We start from the raw sequence: 19,005 nt of genomic DNA, 5'->3' as shown, positions 1-19,005 counted from the left end.
CTATAATTTGAAGTGACACAGCATTATGATGACTTTAGGCATTGTAATTTGGGTCAATTTTTACTTTATTATTATTATTCCTAAAATATTAGACACTATTTATTGATTGATTTATTTCCCAGACCTGGAATGCTGTGCAACATTAAGCAAATTCAGGAGTTCTTTTCACACGTTATCTTTTGGCTCCATGCTGCTCAAGGTAATGAGTTTGTCTAATTCTGCAAATGCAGTCTCAACAATCAATCATTCGTGTAAGAAAATTTCTCTCCTGCCTGCAAACCAATTGATTAAAAAAACCTAACACACTATTTTTGAAATTAGTACCAACAACTGCAATTTCCTGTCACTTTCACGGAACACTTCAGGAAAAAGAAAAAAAAAAGGGGGGGGGGGGGGGGGGGGCGGGGCATCAAGCCATATTATTACAATCAAATACCATAATCAGTTGGTGTCATAAGATTTTTTTCCAACTGATTTTCCACAATGAATGTTTAGAGGGAGGGAAAGAAAAAGGGGTAAACTGTAAGGTCCATAATGTAAGATCTTGGACAGAGGTTTTGATACTCCAGTACATTTACATTTTTATTGAAATTTCTGAAGCATCTGAACATTAAACTTTCATCAGTGCTTGGACTTTCATTCTGAGTAACAGATACTAGCCTTCAGTCTTTCCTGTAAATTATGTGCTATGGAAGAAGCTTCAAGTCTACTACCAACGTCTGATTGACTTTGGTGAAGTTGAAAGAACTTAAGTACTCCACCCAAACACCTTAAATTTTCAAATACAAAGTCTATTTCCCATATTTACAACAGCACACATACCAAGTGCCCCCACAGCAATGCCCAGTATAAAGACTGAGATTCTATTCTTCCTACCAATATTCCACAACACCAAAAACAAGAACATGCATCTAAAACCTCTTCAATTATTATTATTGTTTTGATTTAAGTGATTCACCTGCTCCACCTGAACTGCATTTTATAACAACCTCTGCGACCGTGGTGCAGGACAGGGAATCTACCAAAACTACCTGTAATAACCCAGAAGCTTTTAGGTCCTTGTTGTTGACCTCCTGGGAGTAGTTTGTGATGTACAACTGTGAACCCGTGTATATGTCTGCCCCCCAAACCCAGAAAAATCCTCTAAAAGCTCTGTAGTTCCCTTCACATGGCATTAATTTTGCTATTAAATCTAAAGGTGTCTGAAAAAGATCTACAGACAACAGGCAAGTATCAGAAACAATTAAGGTAGTTGCACTCAGTGAACACCTCTTGGCTAGCAACACTAATGCTGTGCATGGCATTACATATTCAATATTTATAGTGGAGCCTTCTATATAAAGTAAGAACTATTTAGTTTTCAGCTGTCAAATATATGAGTTATAAGTAAGCTACTTTTATATTAGAAAAAGAAGGATTAGAAAAGATGAAAAAGGAAAACCCCAATGTTAGTAATTGTTTACATCTGGTATTTCTATCAAAAGTCTGACTAGATTGTTGCACTGGTTATTACAATTTTAATAACCATTGAAAGTTTGTTTTCAGGAAAGTAGTAAAACACCTGTTTTGGAGGAAAGTAATCTGGTTTGTGAACACAATTAAAATCCAACTCCAAACAACTTCTCTTTCAAGTCAGAAACTGAAATGCAATCAATATTGGCACAGGAAAGTCCCACATGAAATAGTGACTGAAGATTAATTTTCTATCTGTTCAAACCTGGTCTTCACTGATTGAATTACGTTGTTACCTACCACTGTCAGTCAGCAAAATAGCTCACTCATTTCTCTGAAAAGAATTTCCAGAAACATTTCTCTGTTCCTTGTAAAGAAGTTAAAAGCCTTTAAGGTCACATTTGTGCAATTTAAATACTTGATTTTTTTTTTTAATCAAGTTTTTTTTTTTCTTCTTTTTTTTTTTTTTCTTTTTCTTGTGTGTCTGCAGATCTCTCTCAGAATGAAGGGAAAATGATATTACAGATAAGACCCACATGAAATGGATTTTTCTGGAGACATTCCTTGTGATCTTGGCTAAATCACTTATGGCATGATCTAACATAAAATGAAGGTTATCTTCCATTCTGTGATTCCACCTGTGATTTTATAAACCAAATACATACTTGAAATAATGCAACTGCTCTCTCAAGGGCTTTGTGAACATAAACTACTTTATGTTCATATGGCAACTGGAAGCTTTATGCCAAGAAGTATCACAGAAAGATGTCGCATTAAATGAAAATGAAAAAAAAAAAAACAGTTCTAGGAATTTAGACATAGCTTAGCTGCCCATTTCACTGCACCTAAACATATCCCAACTCTTTACCACAGCATTCAGTTACTTTTTTATCATCATAGAATCACAGAACGGTTTGGGCTGGAAGGGACCTTAAAACCCATCCAGTTCCAACACTCCTGCCATGGGTAGGAACACCTCCCACCAGACCAGATTGCTCCAGAACCCATGCAACCATCATAGCAATACCATCATAGTTATATGAAAATAAGTGGAATTCATATCTATACTAGTACATTTTCATTTAGTGGAAAAGCACTGTCTTACTGTAGAAATTAGAATTATTTTCTCTATAAATATAAAACACTTTTTTTTCTGCTTCTTGTCGCTGCTTAAAACTGAAGATCAGAAAACAGCTTTCATTCATTAATACCACCAGTGAAACAAACAAACAAACGAAAAGCTAAATAAAACCTTCAGTTGTTTTCTGAAGGCAAACTGTTTTCAGAAATGAGGTACAAGTTGCTGAAAGCATCAAAGCAGTTTTAGCAGCAGAACAACAGAACAGGAAGTAGATTTCCTTTTGATAATTGCTGAACAGACATCCAGCAAGAAACAAAGGCATCTGCTTTTCATTGTTATGTAAAATAGAAAGGAATTCTTTGCTAGTATTTTGCACTGACCTAGCATCTAGGAAATGTGTTTTGCATAAACCTCAGTCTGTACATATCAATGACATTTTAGAGAATGAATGTAGAGATGGAATTAGAATTGTTATGGGTCCAGAGAAGACAGAATTCTTCCTTTGTCATTCCCTTTTCTCTTTCCTTATAGATTTCCAAGTTTTTATCTTCATCTCTAGGATTTTGATCCTTCTTGATTTCTGAATATCCGTTTAAATTTCTACACCTAATTTTAAATGGTAGAGTCTTGCTGCCTGTCCTTTTTGTCCAATCACAGATCTATGCTTTAGAAATACTCTCATATTGTCACTTCATTCAGCTATTGCTCCCCTCACTCAAAACTGTTTTTGCATTTCCCCAGTAACATAATCCAACACAACTATATATGTTCTCCCTGTAATGTTGCTTTAAAAAGGCCCATTAAAAAGTTGCAGCTGGGGCTGATGCTGAGAGTAAAGTGGAGAGTAAAATATGAAGTTGCTTGAATCACCAGCAATATGCCTACAAAAGGGAAAGGATGGAAACTACCTTTCTACAGATATGACACTGAAATTCATTTGGAAAAGGCAGGTAGAATACATTTCCAACAGCTACAAAATTCCCAATAGCATTTTAGGGAATTTAGTAACTGCATTGCTTTCTGATAACGTTTTTTTCATCCATTTCCTTTCAATATATGTGATTTTCCAGATGTGGGTAAATTGACAAATGGAATTTAGGTGGTTGTGACATAACTGCAAACAGTTTCCTTCGGTTTTGTTTGTATGTCAGTGGGTGACTGCAGTCTTTATGCGGCTACATTAAGATTTTAAATAAACTGTCATCCTTCTGTCTACTCCAGGCTCCTAATGACAGAACTCTATGAAGAGTTATAGTAAGAAAACATTTGGCTTCTTAACTTAAAGATTCTTACTCCTTCTGTTAGACAACAGAGGTGTTAAACATAATATACAGGGCCTGGGTGACATAAGATGTAGAAAAATATTTTCGTTTGGAAATGCTAGTATGTCACGATCAAGGATAATTTATTTAGAATGTAAAGAGTGCTTTAAATGTGGTTATTGGATACAAGTAAGAAAATGAATGGAACTCTGGACTGAGTGCTTACCTCTTTAAAAAAAATGTATTTATTTTATAGCAGTCATTTTATTTTCAGCATTCTGCCACCTGAATAATTTAGCATGTACCAAACTCAGAGTCAAACTAATTAAAAAACATTTATTTGCCTCTTTAGTTATTTCTCTGAATGCAAATTATCCTTTGTTGATAATCATTTCTATATATCTTCTCACAGACTTGTCCCTGTATACTCTTCTTCTAAAAAAACAAACAAACAAACAAAAAAAACTATGTTCTTTTTTATGGACAGTTAAAAACCTGCTTTATGCATTCACTTATCAGACATTCATGGTTTGCAGTTCCTAATGAGAAAAATATTATATATACTAATCATAGTAGTGTTTCCCTTTTCTTTGTATCTCAACCTACTCACCAAACTCATTGCATCATGAAATATATGGTTTCTTGAATAAATGAATCCTTGATGTAATTCACTTAATGTAATTCATAAGGGCTGGGAAATTCTGGCCCTGCAGTAGCAGAACTGTGAATCCCATTATAAAGGATCAGATGAAAATGATCATTGTTTTTTTGTTTTTTTCTAATTTGTTCATTTGGAGAGAGTTTAAAAACAAAGTTTTTCAAATTCAACTGCCTGAAAGAGCTAATATTCAATCTACATGTATGAGTGTGCCTTAAATAACCGTGACTCAGGGAATTCTAGTTTCTTAATGATAATAAAACTATTTTCTTCATTTCTGATTACATGTAGTATTTTTAAGACATAAGAAATCATTTGGCAATAAGCTAAAAAAAAAAAAATCCTAGAATGAAAAAAAAAAAAAAAAAAAAAACAAAAAACAACAAACAGTTATAAAGGATATGAACAGTTAATGAAAATTATAACAGCAATTTCTAATGATTATTCCTGCATTTTATCACCCCTGTTGTCAAGATAAACTTTAAAAGGACTGATACACTATTTTATTTAGAATCATATCCATAGGACTTATTCTTGCGCAAAGCATTAAATAAAACTTCTCTAAAATTTTGCAAGCAGGAAAATGAAAGAGTCAGCCTGTTTTCAACATGATAAACCCAAGCATGTCACCGTACATCTGCTTGTGATTTAAAAAGGCAGAGAGACTCTATTTTGTAAGTGTCCTAACAAGTTGAGGGTAGGGAGACTAGAGCAGGCAGCAGGATGAGGGACTGGAAATCTGAAGTCACCGGAGTATATTAGCAATTAACAGGTTTTATTTTACAGAGACCTATGCAGTCAGCTTTTCCTTCCTAAAACTGACATTTTTTTAAGTTGAAATCTTGATTTCTTATTTAATAATCAAAATGCAATTGAAAGTTATGATATTTTCTCATTGTTACAGATTACAGCTGATTTTCACCTCAAAGTAAGACAGCTCTTGTAACATCAATATGTAAAAATTAATTTATCCCATCTCCAATATTCTCTTTAACTACAAGGGTAGGCAAAATTAAATACATATTTTAAACATTTAGGCACATAAGACATTTATCTTCCTAAAGATGTGTGACCTTTTTTATTTTCTTTTATTTTTCCTCCAGTCATGAGGAATCTCTGCCAGTGTTTCAAGGATGATGGAGAGCTGCCTCATAATGACATCAGCACCCTTGGATCAATCCCATCTGATCCCATGGATCATCCCAACTGAACTTTGACCTTGCTAATTCTATCCCTGCAGGCTCAGGCAACATCTCCATACCCTTCCTGGGTAGCATATCCTGGTCATGAGTTCAGGGGTCATTATGTGTAAACCCATCTGAAACTCTCAAATTCACCTGGTTCTCTTCTATATGGGGTGATGCTCTAAGAAAACTCAGGGATTTAGGACCATCGTGGTCACTAGGAGTGATTTTCCTGCCGTCATTAAGGTATGGTGTATTGGGTGTAACTATTTGCTTCAGCCCTAGACTGGTCTGACCTTGGCTGCAGCTTGACTGGACAAGATGATGTCATTAGACACCACGAGGAATATAACTATATATGTATGAGGAATATAAATATATATGTATTGTAATGTTAATATAAAAGCACATCTTAACTGATTCAAATGTTACAAGCAGTACAAAAAAGACACAGTGATTTTTTTAAAAAAATCATAGCCTCATTCAAATCATTGTACTCACATCCCATTAGAGTACCAACAGTAATAAAAGCGGAAAAAATAATAAATGAAAATAAACAACACATATTGATTGTAGCCAAAAGTCCTGCAAAATACCTGATCATCTACAGTTCCAAGACCATAATGCATTCTGAATAATTTAGATTTTTTATATAACATCCAAACTAGGCACTATTCTACTTTTATTGGAATAAATTGCACTATCTTTCAGCACCCCCACATCTGATTAAAGGTAATATCCCTCGGAGAATAAGAACTGTTAAATCATCTTAATGCTTCATCAGGAATTAGTCATAATACCCACTGACTGTGAACATTTAATTAATCTGATTTTTTCATCTGATGCAGTTGTCTTTGCCATGCTTTGCTAAGCCATTGACTGATCTGGTTTCACAGCACATTCTTATCTTCATCATACTGGTTGGAGTCCAGATTTTGTACATCTCACAGCATATCAATTGGTTGTTGCTCCTTCTTCTTAATTTGTCAGTCTTCTGTGTCAATAACAACATTAACAACAGTAAAGCCCTCTTTGAGAAGGAGGTTGGACTGCATGACCTCCAGAAATCCTCCTAATGTAATTTTTTCTCTGATTCTCTGAGTTAAGACTAATGGGGCTCTAAACACTATACAAACATCACTCACTAATTAATGCCCACGTAAATATAATGCAGCTTTTCACTAATTAAATGCCTGCTGTATCTATGTAGATAAAAAGTGTTAGGTAACACAAAGCCACAGACTGACCTCTGAGTTACATACATGTATGGACCACAGACTTCCCCTGCAGACTCAATAAAGTATCATAATTTGAGTTAACTGCCATAATGCAGTTATATCTGCAAGTATAGATGGATTTAAAAAATGTTAGTATGGTGAAAACTTAAAAATGCAGCAAATAAGAATGACATTCATAGAGACTGGGAGGAATTTTAGAAGGTCATTCTGTCCAAGAAGAGAAGCACATCAGAAAAAAAGAAGATGAAATGAGAAAAAGAAAAAAAAATAAGGCAGAAGAAACAGGTCAGCTTTCAGATATTGCAAGAACTCACAGAAACTGTCAGCAAAGGAAAATACCTTTGTAAAGGGTCAGCTGAAGCCAAATTCAAAAGTTTTAATATCTGGACAAATGTGATTCCTCGCTGGATTAAAATAACATTACCAGCAATGCATACTGTAAAGAAGAGCTGCAGGATTAGCTGTAATTCACCTCTTCACACACCAACACTCAAAGTCTAGAAGGCAGAAGGCAACTGAAGAAGCAGAAGCAGAGGTGACCCTTTGCAGCCAGGCGGGCAAGAAGTGCTTCTGAACCAAAACCCCAGATTATTTCCTATTCAGCCCAAGTTTCGAAAGACGTGATAAAGGTGCAGAACTGCAGTGTAAATGACCTTGCATAAAACAAGAGGCTTCAAACTCTTGTCTGTAGCTGCTTAGCCGTATTTATGGCAAGTAAAGGAAACTAGGGGTTTAATGTAGAGAACTGCAGAAAAGATTAACGCTGGATACAATAAGAAAACCTTACACTTCATAGAATAGACTGATCATCATCTTATACATATCTAAAAATGAAATGCTTTATACTAGCTATAGTTACATTCTTCAATCTACTGCTTTTTCGTCCATTCTCCAAAGATAATGGGGACATTATCTTTGTGTGTGGAAATGCCAGGCAATGTGATCTGGCCTTCTGCAGATGGTTTTGACTACCTCAGAAAAACTGTCTTTTGCAGAGTCAGGAGCAAGGCAAAACAGCTGAGGAACTGCACTGCAGATAACTCAAACCACAGGGAACTCTCTGAAGACCCCACAACAGTGCAATGCATGTATTATTTCCTGTATGGGGATATATTCAGGATGATAAACTACTCTGAAGGTACCTCCAAGTAAGCCAATATGGTGTTATATCTCCAAGTAATGTAGCATTTCAGGACTTCTGAGGAAAGTAAGGTTATATATTAATCTCCTGATCAATTAATAATAACTGTATATTTCCAGAATGGGGAATTTAGTGTGTCTCCATTCTCCAATATACAAACTGATTATTAAAGACAATTTTGTAATAATAATAGCTCCTTATCTCAGACATACAAATGATGAAGAGCTAATTTAGCCATTTGTTTCATTTGACATTATAAGTAAGCAGTAGGCCAGCAGAAGCCACAGGGGACACAGCTATCAGCGCATTTTATTTTTTCCTTTTTTTTACACCTCTCAAATTTGTAAACATGACTTAAAGCTTTTGTGATTTAGTTATCTTGATTCTTAACACTTACTAAAATACTGTAAGTGCTCTATTACAGGTTTCTTGATATGACTTGCAGCTTTCAAGTCCTGTTTTTGCCTTCAGTCGCCCATATGAAAATATCAGATTAAGGCTTTTTTGTTTGTTTTGGACCACTTAAAAAAAAATAAAAAATCAATGTGACCAGTACATTTAAATATGACATGTCAAAATGCTCTCACAGCATTGTTATCTAGAATTCGGCAACACAGAGCTCAACAGAAATCACTACTTCCAATGCTATAAACACTCCATAACAAATTCAGATTTGTGAGTTGCTGTTATTTACCAATAAACAATTACGCTGCATTCACTGTAATTGTTAGTAGTCATGCATTTGATATTAGTATGAAATACCCTCAAGGAAGCAATTTTCTGTTAAACTGATGAATCACTGCCTTGAGGGCTGAATTTTGATCTGTGATGTGACATAAACTTAGCCTCCATGGGGAGACTTCAAGCACTGCTCTTTTGTGCAAATCTGCCTTCAAGGTAGGATTCTCTGCATTAAGAACTTCCTCATCTTTTTAGGACATTGACAACTACAGTTATCACTCTTGCCATTATTATTTCATAACTCTGTTTCACAAGTAGGAGGTAGCTTTGGGGCAGTCATATATTTCATTATCATGTATTTTTCTTTGCAGCCTTGAAAATGTACTCATCTGGGAGAAGGGTAGACTTGTGCAAATTTGAATAAAGGAATATAAACCTGACACCTAGTTTTTTAACCAGAAAGAAAGAAATAAAGAAAAAAATAAAGAAAGGAAACTCTTAGTCCCTGTGGCAACAGATCATTATAATTTCAATAGGAAGCTCAAAGGGATGCCTTCTCTCCCTGTGGGCTGGACTCAAGCTTTCCTGTAATACCTTGAAATGGAGCAACCCAACATCTCTCTCTCAATGACACTTGGTGAAAGGCACATATTCCTCAGTGAAAAGTCCAAAACCTTTTGGTACTAAAGCAGCTAATGTCAGTCAGGCACTCACTGTCAGTTCAAATGCTCATTTTCCGAAGTATGGCATTCAAATCACACCGTTAGAAATGGTAGTCCCAGATTCCAAATATGAAAGAGGAAAGTACGCAACAAAAACATTGGTGTATGCATTTTCCTAAAAGGCTTGGAAGTCAAGTTACCACAAAATTACTAGAAATAGGAATAGTAAGCACTATTATATAAACATGAAGAACAGCAGACGTAAGGCCGAAGAACATCAACCTATGGTTTGCCTGGTTACTCCTCCTCCCCATAAGCTATAGGGAAGATGCTTAGTGCTACATAATAATAAGATTTTGCCACATACTCACTATAACAAGAAGAGTATATTTTAATCATAAACATTATCTTTGTTATAGACTGCAGTGTGAGAGACACAGCACCCCCAAAACACAATTATTTGGTTGCATAAAAAAGATAAAACATGAATCCACCTGTTTAAGTTGGTTCTTTTTTTTTTCCAAATATATTCATTCCAATGGAAATTCTATACCTTTTGTATCAAAGTAAGTATATTCTATGATCAGAGAATCATAGAATAATTAAGGTTGGAAAAGACCTCAAAGATCATCTCGTCCAACCACCACGCTACCACCAAAGTCACCCACTAAACCATGTCCCTAAGCACCACGTTCAACCTTTCCTTGAACACCCCCAGAGACGGTGGCTCCACTGCCTCCCCGGGCAACCCGTATCAATGCCTGACCACTCTTTCTGGGAAGAAATGCATCCTAATTTCCAACCTAAACCTCCCCTGGTACAACTTGAGGTCATTCCCTCTAGTATATCCAGTATATACTAGGTATCCATAATTTCTAGAATATAACAAAAGAATAACATCTTGTAAATTAGGACAGCAATGCCTCCTGCATCCTCCTCTATATTCACAGGGTAGGTTTTTCTATTCGGTGTCACTTTTCAGTCCAGCAACTGACAGTCAGACTTGCAGAAACCCAGCATCACTCTCCTAGTCTCAATAAAACTTTCTTTATAGCTGTTACCTCTGAGACTTGATCCCTGGACTGCCCAATCTGCCCTGCTCCAGCTCTAGACCTTTCTGCCAATTGAGTGTCTTCAGGAGCCTCAAGGACTCCGTCTGGCCCAATCTGCAGCTCCTGGCACACTGGCTTACAGAGCAGCTCCTTCTCTTCTGCTGCCCAACTAAAAAATATGTTACATACTGTTCTTGTTTGCTCATTAAATCAAATTACTCCACCTTTTTTCAGTGTATGTTATAAGGAGAAATGCCTGCAAATTCCTGAGTTCTGCTAGTAGCAGCTAAAAATTCTGGCCTTTTTGGTTTGGGCTCAGCAAGAATGAACATGTGGGGATGTTTGAGCAAAGCAACTGCTCAACTTGATGTGCTGAGAGGGTTTTCAGAAGACACTGTTTGCTATCTATTTTTCATTAAAAAATTGAAAAAATACACAGAAAATGGTTAAAGTTTAGACTGAATAATCTCTATTCTCATTTGACTGAACTATCTACATCCCAGGTGTATTGCTTCTGGCTGGGATGGAGGTAATTTTCTTCAGAGCAGCCCCTATAGTGCTGTGCAGTGGATTTGTTGCTAAAATACTGCTGATAACACACAGTTTTCACTTTCACTGAGCGGTGTTTGCAGAAGGTCAAAGCTCTCTCTCTTTCTTCTTCATGCTCCCCAGTGAGTAAGCTGGGGCAGGCAGGTGGCTGGGAGGGGACAGAGCTGGGAGAGCTGACCCAAACTGACCCAAGAGATATTCCAAACTGCATGACACTGTGCTCAACAACAAAAGCTCATGAAAGGAGGAGGAACGTTCATGGTTATGGCATTTCCATGGCTGTGGTGTCTTCCTCAGCAATCTTTATAGTGCTGAGGCTCTGCTTTCTAGGAGATGACCATGGGAAGTAGTCAATGTTTGTTTTTCATTTACCTTGTTTTTTCCCTTTGCTTGTGTCATCAGCTTTGCTTTCCCTATTAGATTGTCATTATCATGATCCATGACTCTTCTCACCTTCCATTTCCTCCTCAACCCATAGCAAAAGTGAGCAAAAGACAGGTTCTCTGTGGGCATTTGGTTGTTAACCAGGGTCAACTCACCATACCAGGTACTTGAGTAGTGAACAACCATGCTGCACTTTACCATATCTAATCTAAATCAGTCCAAATTTAAATTTACTCCTGCTCATTAATACCAGACAACTATAAATCACTGGGTATCGAATCCAGAACAGGTTCAGAGTTGGTTTCAAGTAAACCTGGCAGTCTCACTATCTGATTCCTTTTTAATAAATTAATCATAAGTGCAAATCAGAGTTAATTTTGCATTACTGGATGCCATAAATAAGAAGAAAAGAAAAATATTTGTATAAGGGTATAAGGAAAGAGTCAATAAATTTCCAAAAACATTGACATGCCTCTAAATGACCAGTGCCTCTTCCACTGAAGAGGCTGACCAAGGTAAATTGTGTCTCTAGACAACAATTATATTTTCTGCTTACTTCTGCCCAATATTGTATTTGATTATAAATACACTTAATAAAATAAATAAATAAATAAATAAATAAATAAATAAAGGCTTGGGGACTTATAAGATGTGTACTTTCTCGAGCTAGTAGAGTGAAGAATCCAGATAGCTTTTTGTTTTCATGTCTCAGCTCTCCATTTTAAAATGTAGATATTTGTTGGATGGAAGGAGAACAAGTTACAGCTGACCTGCATTTCCCAATAAGGATTAGGGTTTTCTAAAAAGATACTTAGAAAGAAGAAGAAAAAATATTATTACAATCACTGTCTATGTTTTCTGTGTGATGCATTCCACTTTATACATGTATGGCCAAAACTGTGGCATGTGAAATGCACCAGAAATTTTTGGAGATTATTCATTCAAACATAATCATTCTTTCCTAGTTTTACAGTAGCTGATGTGGATATATCTTTTTTTTTTTTTCCCCATCATTACTATTTGGAAGGACTTGATAGCTGTGTTTATGCTGCAGTTGTAATCTCAAGGAGACCTAATGTTTCAAACATTATTCAAAAATAACAAGGTGTCACTAATGTACAAATGCTGTCTAAACCATAAGGCAAAGTCAGCATACCATTTTTAAAGGATTTTTCCCTGCATTACATAAAGTAACAAAAAAAATGTTTTTCATATTTAAAACAGCCATAGACACGCTCCTGTTTACTCCAGAACCCATACATTGGCCTTAATTACAGAGTTAATTCACATTTTGTGCATGTACTTATGCTCCAAAGAGAACTGTAATTCCAGGGCTTTCATGTTAATTCTATAACATAAAAATAAAAAGTGCTACTACTTACTAATACATGATCAATGCACAAGGAATACCGCTGTTAATCATAACTGCAATCTAACACGGGACTGTACTAAAGAAATCTCTAATAAATCAATGGTGCTAAGTAGGGACACAGCTCTTGCCAGGAGATACATCTGTCAGCTCTCAATTAAAGCCTAATGAGTAAGACCTAGGTGCAGTAAACTTCCAATGAGGCATGACTGCTTTAATGTTAAAGAAACATTTGTTTGTATATTTGTAATACTTAGTTCTTTCAGTTAAATCACTGGGGGAGGGCGGAGAGGGGAGGGGGGATGGGGGGGGGAGGGAAGGAAGGAAGGAAGGAAGAAAGAAAAAAAAATCTGCTTTTCCTTAGGTTGTTTTTTCTTGTACAGGAAGGAGTTTATAAAAATATGACAAGAAAATTCACTAACAAGGTAGAAAAGGAACAAGATGCAAAGAGAAGATCAGAGAGAAGTTCCTTCATCAAGGAAGGATGAAAATTAAGCAACTGAACATTTCAATGCATAGTGGCAAGAAGAACAAATGAAAACAGGCAAATTCGATTTAGATAGGTTCTATAAAGAAAATACAAAATCATTCATAATAAAATAGAGACCAGTATGAAAAAGAGGAGAGGAGTAGACAGTGAAGTAAAGATGAATATAACTAGGGCGGAGCACAAAGGACAAGAAGGGAAAACAGGAGGAACAGGCAAAGCAATATTAAAATTTACGGAGAAGGGCATCCTAATGTGGATTGGGCTCAGTTGTCCAATACATGCACCACATCACTTGTACAGAGTTAGATGACACAAGTAGTTGACACCTGCAAATTAAAGTGCATGACACAGACTGCAATATATCAAACTGAAAGGGTTCTGGGGAATAGGACAGTGAGTGAAAACCTGAGAGGCCTATATTAAATTACAATTTTTGCCTTTATTTTCCAATGTGATATGAAAAATGGGAATATAATACCTCTTACCTTGTTGTGAGGATAAAACCCATTAATTATCATGAAGTGTTCACATATTACAGCACTGTGGGGGAAATGAGCAAGTAGAATCTAATTGCTGCTGTATGATAAAGAGCACAAAGGTATATTACTGATTGATGTACTAAGAGATTACAAATTGATTGTTTTATCTGAGAGTCTAAGAAATCCAAAGGCCAAAAATGATTGGTCTTCACATGCTTATTTTTCTTTAAAGTCCAAGCAAATGCAGTCATTAGGTTCAAAAAGGCTCATCTCAACTTCAGGTGAAAAATGAGAGAGAGGATCTTCTGAATGTGGTTCATAAACAAGAAGAAAGGAAGCAAAATGCACTGAAGAATGTTAACAATTCAAGTTAGAGGATTGTTCCTCTGGTAAAGTTATGATTTTAAAGGAGACAAATGAAGGCTAGAAGGCACGACCTGCAAGATGAATTTCTTCAGCATCAAAGAGTTAAGATTTAAAAGGCTCCATTACAGTAACCTGGTCAAAAGAGAGAAAAACACGTCTAGAAGCGATTCAGCTGACCTTTAGGTGGTGGACGCCTAACTCAAAATAAACCAAATAGAGGTAAACACAGTGACTACCTTAAGTTAGATATATAATCCTAATAAATAAATTGTTGCTACTAGTTATTTCTACTTTTTCTTACAGAAAAAGATACTATCATGTCTCGTGATTAAATAAAGGTTCACAGCATAAAAGAACAGAACGTATGAATTTATTAGATACTAAAAAATGGATGGCAGCAGCAGTTTTACTAACCAGTGTTTCAGAGGTGACTCCAGTAAAATCTCTGTCTCTAAAAAAATGTGCCACCTAAGTTGCCTCACCCATTTCAGAAACATTCATTAAAAAGTTTCCATAATTAAAAGATCTGGTACCATTTAAGAGAAAGTATACATAAGGTAATATATGTATAGACTTTCAGGGCTAGTAGGGCTTGTTAGTACCCTCAGAGCTCCAACACAGCGCTACTTAATCATCCTGTTGACAGTTTAGCCCAGATGGAAGCTGTTAGAGACCCTGCTGTGGGTTTACCATTAGCTACAGGAGGACTAATCTTCCCCTCCCCTTTCTTTATTTGGCTGATGGAGGTGGGCTACTCTAAAGGGCAATCTAGAGCAAAAGCATCATTTTATGTGCTGTATACCAGTTCTGTTGACTACAGCCTAAAGAGATTGGCTTTCTAGGATGAAATGTGATTCTGTGATTCTGTGAAATCAGTCTTTATGAACAGCTTCCTTACTCACAAGTGCCCAACAGCCTATCCATTTTAAGCTATATTAGTGGGACATTTTATTTTCTTGTCATCAGAACAATAGGGGACTAAATGTTCAGAGCTGTTGATCTAGCTCTTTTTTTATATGGGGGACTGGAAGGATTTTAAAAGAATTGGCACCAATTTTCAGTAAAACTTGCTGGATTCTGAAGAAACTAGAAATAGAACTCCAATGTCCACAGAAAAATCTATGGCAAATGTATCAATAAAACTGAGAACTTTTTAAGGGACCGCAGGCACATAGCAAGTGCACTGATATTAAATCTTGTTGCATACGAAACAAGAAATTGTCGTTAATGCTATTAACCAAAAAATAGTGTGGAAATATATGTAAAGCCTTAAAAATCATGCAGAAAGAAAGTAACATGTCTTTGAAACCAGACCTATCGGATTATACAAAATCCAACAGAATCCTACTGTAGTAGGATTAATCTATTAAAGTAAACCAGAGTAAATGGGTTTCACCCATTAAAGACAAGTTCCTCTTTAGGAATGAGGACCAAGAAAGTGAAAAGAGACACTACAGGTTTCCACAGAAAAGAAAAAAAGAAATAAAAAAGTGGTCCAAGTCACCTCTAATGCAGGAGCGAAACTAAAATCAAGGTTTAAGTTCAATCACTTATACCTGTGAGCATAATCCTCTCTTTCTGTGAAACTAAGTTTTAAAAGTTTTTTTCTGCCTTCCGATGTACTTGCATGTTTCTCTGTAGAAGATGTTTTTGACAAACCAACAAAAGCTATGAAAGCAGTGTTGTGTAATCACACAATTTTATTTTAAAGTCATGGAAGGTAAGAAGTTTGAAGAAAAGGACCTGAAAATAGAAGCCAAGTTGTTGTTCAGTCAAGAACAGAGAAGAATGTTAACATACAGGTTAGACTCAGATGCAGCCTGTTTTCTAAGCAAAAACTCAGTAAGATTAGAGACCATCTCGTTCGTATTGCCTCTCCTTTGAAATTATATTATTCATCACAGCAATAGCCCAGATACAAATACACATAATTTAACTCTCAAAGTGTTATATCAGAAAGTACTTAGGTGGTTATTACCACCTTAACGAGATGCAAATCATCAATAAGCAAACCTTCACTCTACTTGCAAGGAAGTGCCACAACTAAAATACAAACTAAAATACAAAAAAAAAATACAACTAAAATAAAAACTGTTCTTGGATTTTCCTATTCTTCAATTACATGGTCAGCCTCAACTTTACTTTACTTTAAAGATTGTTTAGGAGGTGCATGGTAATGTTTACTGAAATATTTATTGGGCCTTTTAAAGAGATCCAATCTACACGTGTGAAATGTTCTTTTTCTATAACATAGATAAGATTTTTTTTTTTTTTTTAAGAATTGCCATCTATATTGCAGCTTAAGGAGGATAACTTTTAGCATCATTAAAAAATGTTTAGCTTTACTAAACAGCAATAAAAAGAATTACAGTATGTTTTTTTCTGGAATTAATAAGTCTGGCGCTCAACAGAAATGCTGAACCAACAAGTTATTAGTTATTATATACGTGCCTCATTTTCATGGAGTAATTAGAACTTGTAATTAGATACCATTAGAAGCTTTTTAATGGTATCTACCTAAGTCACAACATGTTTTCAGTGCAGCCAGAAAAAACATCTGATCAGAAAGCCAATAAAGCTTAAATGGTACAGTACTACTTGTTTATTGACAGGTTGGCCTTGGAAACAAGGAACTATTTTTAACTCAACAATAAAAAGTATTATGATCTTCATTCCAATAATTAAATAAAATAAAATAAAATAAAATAAAATAAAATAAAACAAAACACACAGAAATACAAACAAGACTTCGTGCGGAATAAAATTGTGTTTCTTTGGGGAAATAAAAGGTCTGGAACAAAGTCAATGAAAATGAGTAAAATCTAGAGCAGTGTTCCCTTTCCTGCTTTGCCTAACAAATTTGAATTCATATCATAGAAGCAGTCTCCTCAAGACTTTTCCCAATACCATTTGCATCACAGCAGACATAGCAGGCTCTTTTACTTCATACCATAACCCACCATTGTTATACTATACATTTACACTCAAAAGCTAATATTTAAGCTTTGTAAATTAAATCCTGTTTCAGAAGTGATTTGCACCTCAAATCCCAGTGAATTCAATCATAAGAAACATCTTTTAAATCTTTCAGATTAAGGCTCATTTTATCGAATTTTACTTAAAGCATGCACATTTAAAAACCTGGGACAATTGATTTGTTTGTGGTATCTGAATTCCAGTACTCATAATTCTGTGTAAGCATATCAAATAGTTTTTCTTGACATGATATATGCACCTTCTTTAATTGCCTTACAGCAGAAGCATCAATTACAATAGCGATGCCATCAATCTCTAAAGAATACTTGATTAAAAAGTGCAAATGAAGCATGCTGGCACTTCTGCTTAATCTATTTACAACATCTTTTCTATGGTTTTATACATTAAATCTATAATGAAGATGAGCAGTTGTATTATCTCAAGTGAAGGTGAAGATAATTTGCCTTCTCCCAGGAAGACATTAAAGTTTTTAATAGGTAAAGCCAGATAGAAAACTTCAAACCACTTAAAGTAAGAGTTTTAGTAGACATTGAAATAACATACATTTTCTCTAAAACTTGAGACTGGATTTCCAATTGTTCCCAATCTTATTTCACTCATATGAGTGATCACAAGATGCATGAAATTTGTTATTCATTAGCATTTTACATCTGCTTTCATCTCACATGAAGAATAATTCTTATAGAGAATACAGAACAAGATAATATGAATTTGGAATAGAGGGTCAGAAAATGGTTCCCTTAGAGTAAAGTAAATTATTTACATTTATCATTTTGATTCTATCATCCTATAATTAGGATTATATTACATTTCAAAAGGTGAATGATTCTGCTGTCAGAACCTTTTTTTTCTTCCAACACAGTAACTCAGAATACTGTATGATGGAAGTGAGACCTTTAGAACTGAAACATAAAATATTATTTGTCTCTCAAGGAAATTTTAAAGACGCTTTTAAGTTTCTTGGTTTCTTACTGCTGCAATATATCTATATGTTGATTTTCATGTTTTATTAATCTTTTAAATCCCTTAATTTTCTGAGATTCTAGGCAATGAAAAAAAGAAACATACTACTTACATCATTCTGATCATCTTTTGCATTGTAATAGATTATATCATTATTCTGTAAAAGAAGAAAAGGAAAAGTAAATCTATTAGTTTAGAAAGAAGTGCATTAAATTCACTAGAAACATTTTGCACTAAAATATACTTTAAGCTAAACTTGCAATTCTTTATGGATTCTCTTTGAAACATGACAGAATCAGACTTTGCATTTACCATTCATATGTTTAACTTCATTAATTTGATATTTCTTCCCTTAGAAGTTACATGAGTCATACAAACAGCTAGAAAAGTACACATGGTGTTGGATAAAGTCCAGAGCTTATAAAAGACTACTGTAAACTGTTTCATTTACAGACATATAAAGATTTCACTATACAATTAGGTGGTTTACGCACAAAAAAAAATCTAGCAGGCAACAGATTCAACACATGGGTATTGCTGAGTGGGTTAAGTATTTGTTGCACACCTTTTTATTGTTTTGTTCACCCCCCAAAGCACAATAAAATTTTGGGAAAACATATCACAGAGGAGTCTGTAGTGTACAATAGAACATAGGAAACACGGTACCATATAATTCAAACAAATTTATTACCAAATCAGTAAGATTATTATCAAGTAAAGCAGCAAATCTATTTAGCATATATACTTTAGTTCAAAAATTCTGGTATTTCCTATGTTTTTGTTTTCCCTTGAAACATTTCTAAACCATTTAAAAAATGTAAAGATTTATGTTCACTGTAATAGTTTTCCAATAAATATAAGTGCTATAGTATGCCCTATAGTTTTTGTTATACTTTTTTGAATGAAAGCAATTGTCATGTTCATTTTTTTATGAAAGATATATGTGTAATTTTTCTTTTTTTTTTAAGACCCATTAATTGTAAATAAAGCAGCAGCA

At 35.0% G+C, this 19,005-nt stretch overlaps 1 protein-coding gene across 10 annotated transcripts in view; it reads right to left on the bottom strand.

The window, feature by feature from the left end:
• Positions 1 to 19,005, bottom strand: part of CACNA2D1 (calcium voltage-gated channel auxiliary subunit alpha2delta 1) — a 404,961-nt gene that overhangs the window by 171,475 nt on the left and 214,481 nt on the right. For all 10 annotated transcript variants that reach the window (XR_011804797.1, XM_072027298.1, XM_027459907.3 and 7 more), the window contains exon 5: positions 18,121 to 18,165. Coding sequence is in view for 9 of the 10 variants with exons in the window: in XM_072027298.1 (XP_071883399.1) it covers positions 18,121 to 18,165 (45 nt within the window). In the remaining variant the exon portion in view is untranslated. The remainder of the gene's footprint in view (positions 1 to 18,120; positions 18,166 to 19,005) is intronic.

Source organism: Anas platyrhynchos, chromosome 1 (genome assembly GCF_047663525.1).
Source record: "Anas platyrhynchos isolate ZD024472 breed Pekin duck chromosome 1, IASCAAS_PekinDuck_T2T, whole genome shotgun sequence".
NCBI classification, from domain to species: domain Eukaryota; kingdom Metazoa; phylum Chordata; class Aves; order Anseriformes; family Anatidae; genus Anas; species Anas platyrhynchos.
Note: the sequence above shows the minus strand (reverse complement) of the source record. Positions and strands in the feature narration are given on the sequence as shown.